Genomic DNA, 12312 nt, shown 5'->3' on the forward strand with positions numbered 1-12312 from the left:
TCAATGGGGAGATGCTTATGGCTTGCTTTGATGTTGAATCACTGTATACTAATATCCTCCATCATGGAGGCCTAGAAACCATGGCACACTACCTCAGTCAATGACCCACTGGCACACTCCCTAGCACTAACTGTATTGTTGAACTGGCTGGGATTGTTCTGACTAAGAACTTTTTCATGTTTGAAAATGACATGTTCATTCAACTGCTGTGGGTAGTGAAATGGCACCGAATTATGCCAATCTGTATGTTTTTTTTGTCGTTGAGAAGAATGTGATTTTCAGCCCTAATAATCTATTCTTGCGCCATATTAGACTAGGGAAACGCTTCATTGATGACGTATTCGTTCTATTCCAGGGCACAGCAGAGGAACTTCATCGATTCCACTCCTTCATCAATACAAGCAGTGAACATTTGAAATTCACCCTCATATTTGATGCGCATGAAATAAGTTTTCTTGACATTTTGATTAAGAGGAATGGGGGGGGTTTAGTACGGATCTATACAGGAAGCCGACGGACAGGAATTCCCTGTTACGCGGAGACAGCTTCCACCCTACACCCCTAAAAAAAGGCCTACCCATTTGCCAATACAGTCGCATACGGTCACGCCCTGACGTTAGAGAGCCTTTTTATTTCTCTATTTGGTTAGGTCGGGGTGTGATTTTGTTGGGCATTCTAGGTTTTCTATTTCTTTGTTGGCCGGGTATGGTTCCCAATCAGAGGCAGCTGTCTATCGTTGTCTCTGATTAGGGATCCTACTTAGACAGCCTTTTTTCCACCTTTAGTTTATGGGATCTTGTTTTTGTGTAGTGCCTGTGAGCACTCCAGTCGTTACGTCTCGTTTGCTCTTTATTGTTTTTTTTGGTGAGTTTTATTTAAATAAACATGTGGAACTCTATGTACGCTGCGCCTTGGTCCGCTCATTTCAACGAACGTGACACATAAGTAGGATTTGCAGTACATAGAGTGACTATGTCAAACAAACCGACCATCTGGATGAGCGTTTCAGACAGCGGGGTTACCCAGAGGAATGGCTGCTTGACGCAAGGGAATGTTATAAAAATATGACTTGGGATGACAGCCTCACGCCCAACCCTCTCCGCCCTCCTGACCAACGCGTTCAATGCTTCCTTCAGTACTCGCCACATGGTAAACAGTTTAACCACGTCATTAAAAAACACTGGTACATCTTGAGCACTGATCCACAACTGGAAAAGATATTTACAGAAGTAGTCTTAGTAAACATCCCCCAACATCAGTGAAACGGTGGTGAGGTCTGATCTTCCACCAGTGCCCGGATGGTAACTATAGATGTGGCGGATGGTGCAGTGTAACTTCACGAACAAATGCACAATGTTCAATCACCCGCTTACGGGCAAGGTCATTAAGATTAAGGGCATCATTACGTGTTCCACCAAAAAATGGATATACCTGATCAAGTGTATTTGTGGTCTATGCTATGTAGCAAAAACAAAACGAGCTCTGAAAACAAGGATGGCAGAACACAGGAGTAATATCAGGACCCTTGACCAGAGAAACCCTGTGGCTGCGCATTTCATGGAGGCTCGTCACAACATTAGCTCTCTGAGATACATTGGCATCGAACATGTTTAGACTCCTAGGAGGGGCAGAGATACTGATAATCTATTATTGAGAAGAGAATTGTATTGGATTCACCGTTTGTGTACCATGTCTCCTAGAGGCCTGAACCAAGAGTTTGATATCAGACCATTTCTTACCTGAATATGTTACTTCACTTTGATTTGTCTTGCCTTCCAGGTTACCCACTTGGTCATTTTGTAAATATATATTATGTTCTGGAACCATTACATGTACCCATCTCATTGTTATTTAATTATTAGAGATATAAAAATGTTTTTTGCACCCACCATGCGCCATGGTCACGTGAGGTGAAATGTGTATATTTTGGAATTTGAACACTCAGTGTGTTTGACCTGACGAATATCCATTTTGGATGAAAACGTCAATAATGCGGTGAATTGGGAGCTTTAACGGTGTGCGGCCCTTTTGTTCTATTCTAGTATTCTTTATTAGCCCAGCACCTATGTATTTAAGGATTTGCGTATGACCACAAATGTTTCTATAAAAGGTCCCCAAAGCACACACATCCCTTGGCTGCTTGTCTTTTCAGCGACTGGAACGAACTGCAACAAACACTCAAACTGGACAGTGAAAGATCTCTTCATTCAAAGACTCAAATCATGGACACTCTTACTGACAGTTGTGGCTGCTTTGCGTGATGTATTGTTCTCTTTTCTTGCCCTTAGTGCTGTTGTCTGTGCCCAATAATGTTTGTACCCTGTTTTGTGCTGCTACCATGTTGTGCTGCTGCCATGTTGTTGTCATCTTGTGTTGCTACCATGCTGTGTTGTCATGTGTTACTGCCATGCTATGTTGTTGTCTTAGGTCTCTCTTGATGTAGTGTTGTGTTGTCTCTCTTGTCGTGATGTGTGTTTTGTCCTATATTTTTATTGAATTTATTTTTGTGTTTAATCCCCTGTCCCCACAGGAGACCTTTTGGTAGGCCATCATTGTAAATTAGAATTTGTCCTTAACTGACTTGCCTAGTTAAATAAAGGTTAAATAAAATACAAATTAAGTAGAGTCACATTTCATTGTGACAGGTCATCATAGCATGGCCAGAGATTAAAACGACAAACTGTGATTCATCACTCTTGTTGCTCTGCCTTGGCTTTCAGGCCTGCTGTGTGGAAGATTGCTAGTGTGGTCGGTGGCTGGCTGTGGATCAGATCTACATGGATTGTTTTCATACATGGTGGCTGGTCACTAAGTATGGCTCACTGGTCCAAATCTCAGCTCCCTATCTCTGGGTGTATGTGCTCCTCTAGCTGGGTGAGAGCTGCGTCCACCAGCCACAGCAAAGACACCTCATTAAGCCCAGCGCTCAAGCCTTAACGCTCGAGGTGAAATTGCGTGATTTAGTTTCTCTCTCCGCCTTGTAGATAACAGGCAAGGATCATTTCACGTGTAATGGTAATTTCCTGTGTGTGTAATATAGCAGTGTCTTCTGTGGCTTTTGATGAGGGAATCGACCAACATTCCGTATCGCTCTCAGTGACATGGATAAATAGATTTTATCTATGTCATTTGGGCTGAAATGATTTAATTCTGATTGCGACTAGTGTTCTCAGTTTCGTACGTAGGGGAAATATGGCATACGTATCATATAGTATCATCATACGTATCATATAGTATCATCATACGTATCATTTAGTATCATCATACGTATAATTTTGTATCATCGTATGTGTCATTTAGTATCGTCATACGTATCATATGGAACATGTTTTATTATTTTTCCATCGACGACAAAGAGAGTTGTTTACATTTGTCACATTCACAGCACTTTCGTCAAAATAGGTCATAGTATAACTTTACAAATGATATCATCTTAAATAGTTCTTTCCACAATGTTGGCCCTGAAGTCTGTCATTTGTCACTTCTTGTGGCGTAAATGTTCATAATATTATCTACAATCCACAAGATAGACAATGTTGTGTTTTTTTGTATTTTTTACTTAACCTTTATTTCACTATGTTTGTTGTATAATTGAAGTTCCTCTTGAGCTACCCAATGTCCCTAAAGTCTCCCAAATCCTCAGGATAAATGGAGACTAAGTCAATTCTAAAGAAAATACAATACCAATACAGAAAACCTGCACATTATTAAATCAAAACTGAGAACCGTACATAACATCAACATTTCATTCTGAGAGAGATCAAAACTCACATATCAAATAGTTAGATGTTCTTAAATGTGCACATTGTTCACATATTTTATGCCTTTGGGCTATGATATTAACAGTATTCCCCATTTTCTGTAACCAAGCAGTATTTTACAGGAGAAAAAACAGTCGCACAGTATCAACTTCAATATAGAAACATCAGATACAGTGAGCCACTGTCTTTCAGTTCACAATATGTCAACTAAGGCATTAGTCAAATCCTGTCATGTTGTCCCCTGTATTGTTCATCCATTTTGACAACCTCACGTTCTGCCAGCACTTAAATCCAGGGAAACCCCTTTGGGTAAAGAAGTCACTCTCACATCCAGCAACCGAGGAGTTTTGTGAAAGATCATTTAATTCAGGTCTCATGGCCGAGAGCAACATTCTAGAATTCAGGTCTCAGGTTGAACCATAAAGATAATTGTTGTTCTATCTCAATGAATAGTTTGTCAAAGAAATCTCAGAACTCAGGTCTCATGCTCGACAGCAGAGAAGTTTGTGAAAGACATTTCGGAACTCTGCGTTGAAGGCCGTGTAAATGATGGGGTTGACAGCACTGTTGACGTAGCCCAGCCACGTTACCACGGAGATCAGAGTGGGGCTGATTTTGCAGGACACGCACAGCACGTTGGTCACATGTACCACAAAGAAAGGCGTCCAACAGGCTAGGAACACACCTGGTATAGGTGAGAAGAGGGCGGAAGAGGAGGGGAGGAGGGGAGGAGGAGGGGAGGGGAGAAGAAGAAGAGGGAGGAGGGGAGGGAAGGAGAAGAAGAGGGAGGAGGAAAAGGGGGGGAAGAGGGAAAAGGTGAAGCAGTCAGTCTTTTCAATAAATCAATACATGGCAAGGGATACATAACTACAGTATATTACCATAATGTGAGATGGTAAACATCAATGTGCTATGACATTGAGGAAAAGATGTTCATGACAGACACTGCTTATAGAGGTTGTGTTTAATACGAGTATGTTGGCATAATGTGAGATGGTAAATATCATGTGACGTTCCATTGGGGAAAAGCTTATAGAGGTTCTGAATTTGTATTATCTGTGTGCGGGTGTGTAGAATAGATGCATGTGGCATCAAAAAGTGTTTGCACAGATCATGTGAACCATGGTAGAAGATTGCAGTCAAGTGGCTGTTTCCGAGGAGATGGCGTCCTCTCCTTGTACTGCAGGCTGCATTACCATAATACCTTACAGACACATCATGTGTTAACTGTATATTTGGTCGCTAGCTAACTAGCTGGTAACACTTCATCACCTTTCCAGCAAACGTGCCATGATAACGTTGTCACACTGAGTAAAGTTAGTCAGCTCTGCCTGTACACATGGCCTGCGCCAGTTATGGCGTGAACGACTCTCAGAGTAGATGTGCGTAGATGTACATAGACAACGGGTGTGTGTATGTCATATTTTCCACCCATTCAGCACGTGCCAACACTCACACCTGTTCACGCACACACACGTATGGTATGATACAGCTTAGATCCACAACACATAGACTACGGACTCTATTTCTCCCTGCTTTGTCCGTTCAGACACAGCAGGGAACAGGTTTGTCAGTGGATAGATGCGGTCCTGCATTAGTACAGTAAGCAAACAGGCCCAGCATTGTGGGAAGAGACTATGCTGTGGATGGTGGTATTATTCATTCCTCTATCCTTCACAACAACACTAGCATAGTGCTAAACACGTCCTGCTAAATCTGTGGAGCAACAACGCCGTCTAACACCATCGTCTACCCTCGTTGCATTTTAACAGTCTTGTGTTTTCAAATGTTGAATTTATAGCCACGGAGTGTGAGCCTTTTTCTCATATAATCAAAATGTTAGCCCCTTCTCAGCATGTAGCCTCTTTGAAGCGTTCAGTGTTTGTTATATAGATGCCATCCCCTGTGGTCTCAGATTGCAAAAATCTGATCCTTGTTTTGTACTGCTGTAATGCTGTGTTATTATGTAATGCATAATAATATGTTTTTCAAACCATTGATTTCAAAGTTTATGGGTTCAACTACTTTTAACAATTTACACTGAAAATGTACCGGAAGAACTGTTCAGACTTAAAGTTCGATAAAATCGCTCTGTCAAATACAGTGTCTTCAGAAACTATTCACACCCCTTGACTTATTCCACATTTTGTTGTGCTACAGCCACAGTGGAGTACCATTCTAGGTAAGTTGTTTGGATGCGCGTCTCACCGGAAAGACTCAAGATAACTGACGCACTGCTTCATGACGTCCCACTCTGGTGCACACTATGACATCTCCCCCTTTAACTTGAACACATTTTCCTTTTAACACCTTCTACAAACGAGTGGAACCACAATGAAAGCAACCGCACTTCAGAATAGCAATACAGAGAAACAATGTTACTGAAAAGGTTTTGAAAGAACAATAAAGCAACGCAACAATTCCCCCCCCCCACCCCCCAAATTGACATGTATCATGTATTGTCTCTTTTCAATGTCTCTTGGTTTACATAGTTGTTCTTTACAGGTCCAGTCTGACAACTGGTTTGCAAACCCTTCCAGACTTGGTAAGTAAAAGCCCTTGACCAGCAGTCTTTGTGCTGTCACTCGAGGCCAGTGAAACAGTCTCTTGTTGACCATTGTCTGGCAGTAGACTATTTTCTCTTCTTTCAGGAGAGGCAGGCGTAATACCTCTAGTTGGGGTATAGGCACTGTCTGGTGGTGGCGACAGTTACGTCGTAGTGTTCCTCCTTTCTGCATCTCGATGACGCAAACCTGGGTGCGGTGCTTTCCCCTGTTACCACTGCAGGTGCCGTCTACTCGTTTAGGTGATGTAGCTTGGTGAGCACTGTTTCCCCTGGCAGTAGCAACTGTAATGGTCTCGCCCCGTGACGGCTGGTTGTAGTAGAAGGCTTGTTTCGTCCTTTAGCCTGATGTGTTTTTGTTGGGCCACTTAGTTTCTCTCCAACCGTTGGGACTTTTGTTGCATTTTTCTACCCATGACAAGCTCTGCTGGGCTTGCTCCCTTTGTTTTGCATTGGGTTGATCTGTGGCACATGAGACCAACCAGTGGGTCTTTCTGCTTCAGAATCCTCGTCGCTGTCTGCACTGCCCTTTCGGCGTGACCGTTACCCTGAGGGTTGTGCGCGCTGGAAGTAATGTGCTTAACGTCAAGCTGCTCTGCCATTTCTTGGAACTCGGAACTAGGGAATTAGGCCCCCCTTGTCACTAACGACCTCATCTGCAATCCCATACCTTGCAAAGGTTCCTTTCAGCTTCAGGGCGACCTGTGTACTGTGGTTGTAGGCATGTGTAGTATCTCAATGAATCTTGAGTCATAGTCAGATATAATCAGATGGTTTTGTTTGTTATGCTCACGTAGATCCAGAGCAATTATTTTCCATGGCCTGTCAGGGAGCAGCGTTGAGATGATTGGCTCACTTTGCTGTTCCTTTCTAAGCTCACAACAAGACTGACATAACCTTTTTCTTCAGCTCTGATGAGATACTGAGGCGTTGGCTCTCTCTCTCTGCGTTTAGTCAGACCTTGATGTCCATTGTGTATTCTATCAAGATTGTCTGCCCGCCGTGCCTATGGTACTAGTATGCGATTCCCCCTTGTGACCATACCATTGTACTCTGACAGTTCACTTTTCACTGAAAAAAAATCTCTGGGGTTTTACTCACATGTTCAGGCCAGTCTGACCTGATGTACTTGAGTGTACTACTGTCTGTAGTGTATCATCCGCTGCAGTGGCAACTCTGATGCTCTCCATTTTGTTTTTGTCTGTGTAAAAGGTATGTCGTTGATTACGGCTGCGATGTAGCACTCCGCGTCCGTGTGCGTGTCAGTTTCCTTTTCTGTGGGTGTCAACGGCCTCCTTGACAGAGTGTCCGCCACGACCAACGTTTTGCCTGGCGCGTACTCCGCTGTGGGTTAGAACCTCATGAGCTGTATGAGTAGTCTCTGGCACCGCCAAGCCACATTATCCAAGTCTTTGCTGTTCATCGGTGAGACCAAGGTGCTTGTGGTCACTGGCTTGAAAACCTCCAGGCCGTATAGATATTTCTCGAATTTTCTCAAACGTCAGTTCTGGGGAAGTTGTTAAAAGTACTTTGAGGGGCTGGCACGCCGCCTGCTGTGCGTGATCCCACGCCCACCCCCAAAGCCATCAGACTGTTAAACAGCCATCACTAACACAGAGAGGCTGCTGCCTACATACAGACTCGAATCATTGGCCACTTTCATAAATGGATCACTAGTCATTTTAAATAATGCCACTTTAATAATGTTTACATATTTTACATTACTCATCTCATATGTATACACTGTATTTTATACCATCTATTGCATCATGTGCATCATCATCCAAATATTTATATGTACATATTCTTATTCCATCCTTTTAGATTTGTGTGTATTAGGTAGTTGTTGTGGAATTGTTAGATTACTTGTTAGATATTACTGCACTGTCGGAACTAGAAGCACAAGCATTTCACTACACTCACATTAACATCTGCTAACCATGTGTATGTGACCAATAACATTTGATTTGATTTGACCTCAGGAGCTCATGCAGTGGTTGACCCACTGTGGATAGGTTGGGGATATACTTCCCTAGTTATTTAACCATCCCAAGAACTCTCTTCAGCTCCTGCAAGTTCTCTGGTGGGGAAAGCTGCCTGATGGCGTCCACTTTCTCTGAATCAGACCTGACTCCTAATGGGTCAATGAGATGTCCCAGGAAGCGTAGCTTTGTTTGCCTGAGGACTCACTTTTCTCTGTTCAACTTTAGTCCGGTTGACTCGATCTTCTGCAGGACTCTTTTTAGTCGCTCGTTGTGCTCCTCTCTAGTATTAGCATATACCAAAATGTCATCCATAAAAACGGGGGCTGTCTTAAGGCCTTGCAATGTCTCCATTTTGTTTTGGAAGATTTCTGGAGGGCTCGAGATCCCAAACGGCAGACGGCAGAAACAGTACCTGTCAAAAGGTGTAATAAAGGTTGTCAACTTTCTGCTGTCACAGAGTAGGGGTATTTGCCAAAAGCCACTTGCCGGATCCCTTTGTTGAGAATACTCTGGCTCCGCTCAGCTTTGCGAGTATCTTCCGAGGTGGTAGGATGAACTGTTCCCTTTTTACTGCCTCAGTAAGCTTTTTCAAACCCACACATATACACATACTTTTCCCTTTTTCTTCAGGACAGGCACCATGGGTGCACACCAATCTGTTAGCTGCATCGCCTTCTCCACAATGTCCTTTTCCTCCATTCTGCACAGCTCCTCTTTCACCTTCTGCATATTGGGATTCTGTGCACTGTGTGCACTGCATATGGCTGTGTGTTCTCTTTCAGTTGTATTTTCACTGGCTGTGTTGAGCCAGCCATGTTCTCCAAATGCGTCATGAACCTCTTCGATGCGTTTCACCAGGCCAATCTCGGCTGCTGTTGACCGGCTGAGTTAGTTGTTCACACTCTGTCTGCAATGTTTTCTCTGGGATGAGCATATCAAATGTCTCTTCATACATTACACTAGGGAAAGGGGGGATACCTAGTCAGTTGTACAACTGAATGCAGCTTCCTGATTTAATCCAAACCCTCGGAATCAGAGAGGTGCGGGGGGGCTGCCATAATCAACATCCACAGCGCCTGGGGAACAGTGGGTTAACTGCCTTGCTCAGTGGCAGAATGACCGATTTTTACCTTGTCAGCTCGGGATTCAATCCAGCAACCTTTCGGTTACTGGCCCAACGCTCTGACCACTAGGCTACCTACCGCCCCACTAGCATCTGCTCCAGTGTCAATTAAACATTTTACAGGTGTTGCACCAATGAGAAATTGCACTGTCCTTTGGTCATCACTCCTATCGGCATTGCTAACGGATCTGAAACAACAACTTCACTGATTTTGTGTGACACATTCTTTCCCAGTGTCCTGTTTACTGACACTTGTTGCATGTCCAGTTGAAAGCTGGACATCTTTCCTGCTCTTTATGTTACATTTTCCCACACCTGCGGCATTTTCCTTCTGCATGCTCCGTGACCTTTGAATCTGTGTTCTCATTGCGCCATTTTGCATTCTTCTTGTGCCCCCGTGCAATCTCCTGCACATAGCACGCAACTTCTCCCTGCTGGCTTACTTGCATGCTAACTTTCTCTGACTGACGGACTGTAGTTGCTAACGTGAGATCTGCCATCAACTGCAGTTTAGGACACAGTCGTTTATCCAGTATGCCCACAACAATTTGGTTCTGAATATGCTGATCTCTATTCGCATCAAAGTCACAATGCTCTGAAAGCTCGTAAAGGGCTCTGATGAACGTCTCTGCCTTTTTCCCAGGTCGCTGTACTCGTTGATAAAAACCGGCACGTTCGTGAATAACACTCCATTTGGGAAAACAGTTTTCAGAGGATGAGAATGCAAAGATGAGCGATTAGAAAATGTTCTCTGCCTCGCTGCCCATGGCATGAGGGAACTGACCTGTACATTTGATCTCCCTGATCCAACTAGGTCACGGTTTTGAATCTCATAAAAAGTTGTTTCCAATCCATCCATTCCGTTGGTTTATCAAAGCTCAAGTTTTGCGGTGGGTCAAACGTCGCCATAGTCCACTATCTTAGTAGAATGCGAGCCTGTCATCCTACTTCTGACACCATGTAATATAACGTGAATGTCTAGTCAGAGGAGTACCTTTTCAGGCAAGTGGTTTTAATTCCCGTCTCACAAGAATGCCTCAATATAGCCTTAAACACTGCTTTATGACATCCCGTGACACTGTTGTGTATACTATGACATCATCTACACACAATACCCCGTAATGACAAAGTGAGAACATGTTTTTAGACATTTTAGCAAACGTATTGAAAAGTTCAGAAGGGTTTGTGCATATATTATGACAACATTTTGTGACTTTTTTGTTCGTTTTGGAGTTCTGTACATTTTTGGGGAGGGTTTCGTTCAACAAATTAAGACAAAAATGATTCTTCTCACTCCTGGAGAGAGTACAAGTTCTCTAGCTATGGATTGAAGCACACTGAACCAGAGCTTGAGAAGCTGGATATACTGTATACTCAGAGAAGAGGTGAAACCATTCACCCTCCAGGCACTGATTACCGAAACAGCAACTGTCCCAAACAGCCATGCGCTTTAATCTTAGTTGATGTGTCAACAATCAGTTGCAGGTTATGAGGTTGTGTATTCTGCTCACGGTGGGTGAACCCCTCATTTCCATGTCTCCCCATGTTTATGTAATGAATACTATTCAAGCTCACCGCAACCCCCTGTTTTCTTGCCCCAACGATGCTAAATGTGCTTTGTTGATATGATTTGTGTAACCCTTGGAAGACGCATGCATGTACACACACACGCACACGTACACATACCTACCAACTACAACAGGAAGAACCTTCATGGCTTTGCGCTCCCTCCCACTCACTCTGCTACTCTTGCTATTGCGGCGCCCCCTCTTATTGGCCTTAGCGTGGGCCAGCCCATTCTCCTTCAGGCTCTTCCCCTGCCTAGGCGGCTTCTCCGTGGGGTCCGCGTCAGAAACGCTGTCCATCTGGGTAGTCATGGGGTCGCACTCCGCCACGCCCGCCCCCAAACCATCCTGCTGCTTGTTCTCCACCCCGAGGGTCGCCGTGGGCGACGCCATTGATACAGCCGACGGTGACATCGGGCTGAGAGCTGTGGGCATGAGGTACACCACCTTCTCCTTGGCACCCGCCCTGAGCCCTGCGTTCTCCCTCTGCAGGGCGGAGCTGAGGCGCAGGGACAGGCTCTGTTTTCCTCCCCTCGTCAGCTGGGAGCGGCTCCTGCCTGAGCTCCAGCGTCTCAACCCCCGGAACATCCAGTAGTACAGGAAGAGCATGACAGGGCAAGGCACAAAGAAGGAGCACACGGAGGAGTAGACCACGAAGCTGTCGTTCTCCAGCTTGCACACGGTGGGGTCGCGGCCCGGCACCTGGTTGAGGCCGAAGATGACGGGACTGGCGACGCCCAGGGAGAGAACCCAGGTGGCCGTAATGAGGACCAGCTGCCGCATGCTGAACTGGTTCCTGTTATACTTCAGTGGCACCACCACCGCTATGTACCTGCAGGGACACACACATCACAGGGGATAAAATACATAGAGCACACCTGTTGTACTTCAGGGGCACTGCTGCCACCATGGCTATGTACCTGCAGGCACACGGATCAAAGTAAATAACATAGTCTACATTTAAAATACATAAATACATACATTTAACATGGAGGGACTTCAAACAGGCCAATACAGCAGGGAAATACTCAGAGGACATAGTGGGTGTTTTGGAAGCATTTGAAAAACCTGAAAGTTGTTCAAAGCTGTTCTGTGATCCTCCTTCAAAGTAAACTTAGATGTGGAGGCACTAGAATGCCACAGATAAAGTTACAATAATATTCACCTTCATTCATAACTCCACTCAACTCCACCCCCCACAACCTGGCTCTACCCTGCTTCTCCTGTCTAATAAATCCAATGAATCTCAATCTATTGATTAGATACCATGTCGAATTATTACATTGTGAAATCTAATAACACCACAATGCTATAG

The 12312-nt window shown here is 44.3% G+C and overlaps 1 protein-coding gene across 1 annotated transcript in view; it reads right to left on the bottom strand.

The window, feature by feature from the left end:
* Positions 1 to 4243: 4243 nt before the first annotated feature.
* The window catches only part of LOC120031782 (D(4) dopamine receptor-like), a 52547-nt gene continuing 44478 nt past the window's right edge, over positions 4244 to 12312 (bottom strand). Inside the window, exons 4-5 of the mRNA XM_038977602.1 lie at positions 11123 to 11829; positions 4244 to 4446 (exon numbers count right to left, since the gene is read on the bottom strand). Coding sequence (XP_038833530.1) covers positions 4244 to 4446; positions 11123 to 11829 — 910 coding nt within the window. The remainder of the gene's footprint in view (positions 4447 to 11122; positions 11830 to 12312) is intronic.

Source organism: Salvelinus namaycush, chromosome 38 (genome assembly GCF_016432855.1).
Source record: "Salvelinus namaycush isolate Seneca chromosome 38, SaNama_1.0, whole genome shotgun sequence".
Taxonomy (NCBI): Eukaryota; Metazoa; Chordata; class Actinopteri; order Salmoniformes; family Salmonidae; genus Salvelinus; species Salvelinus namaycush.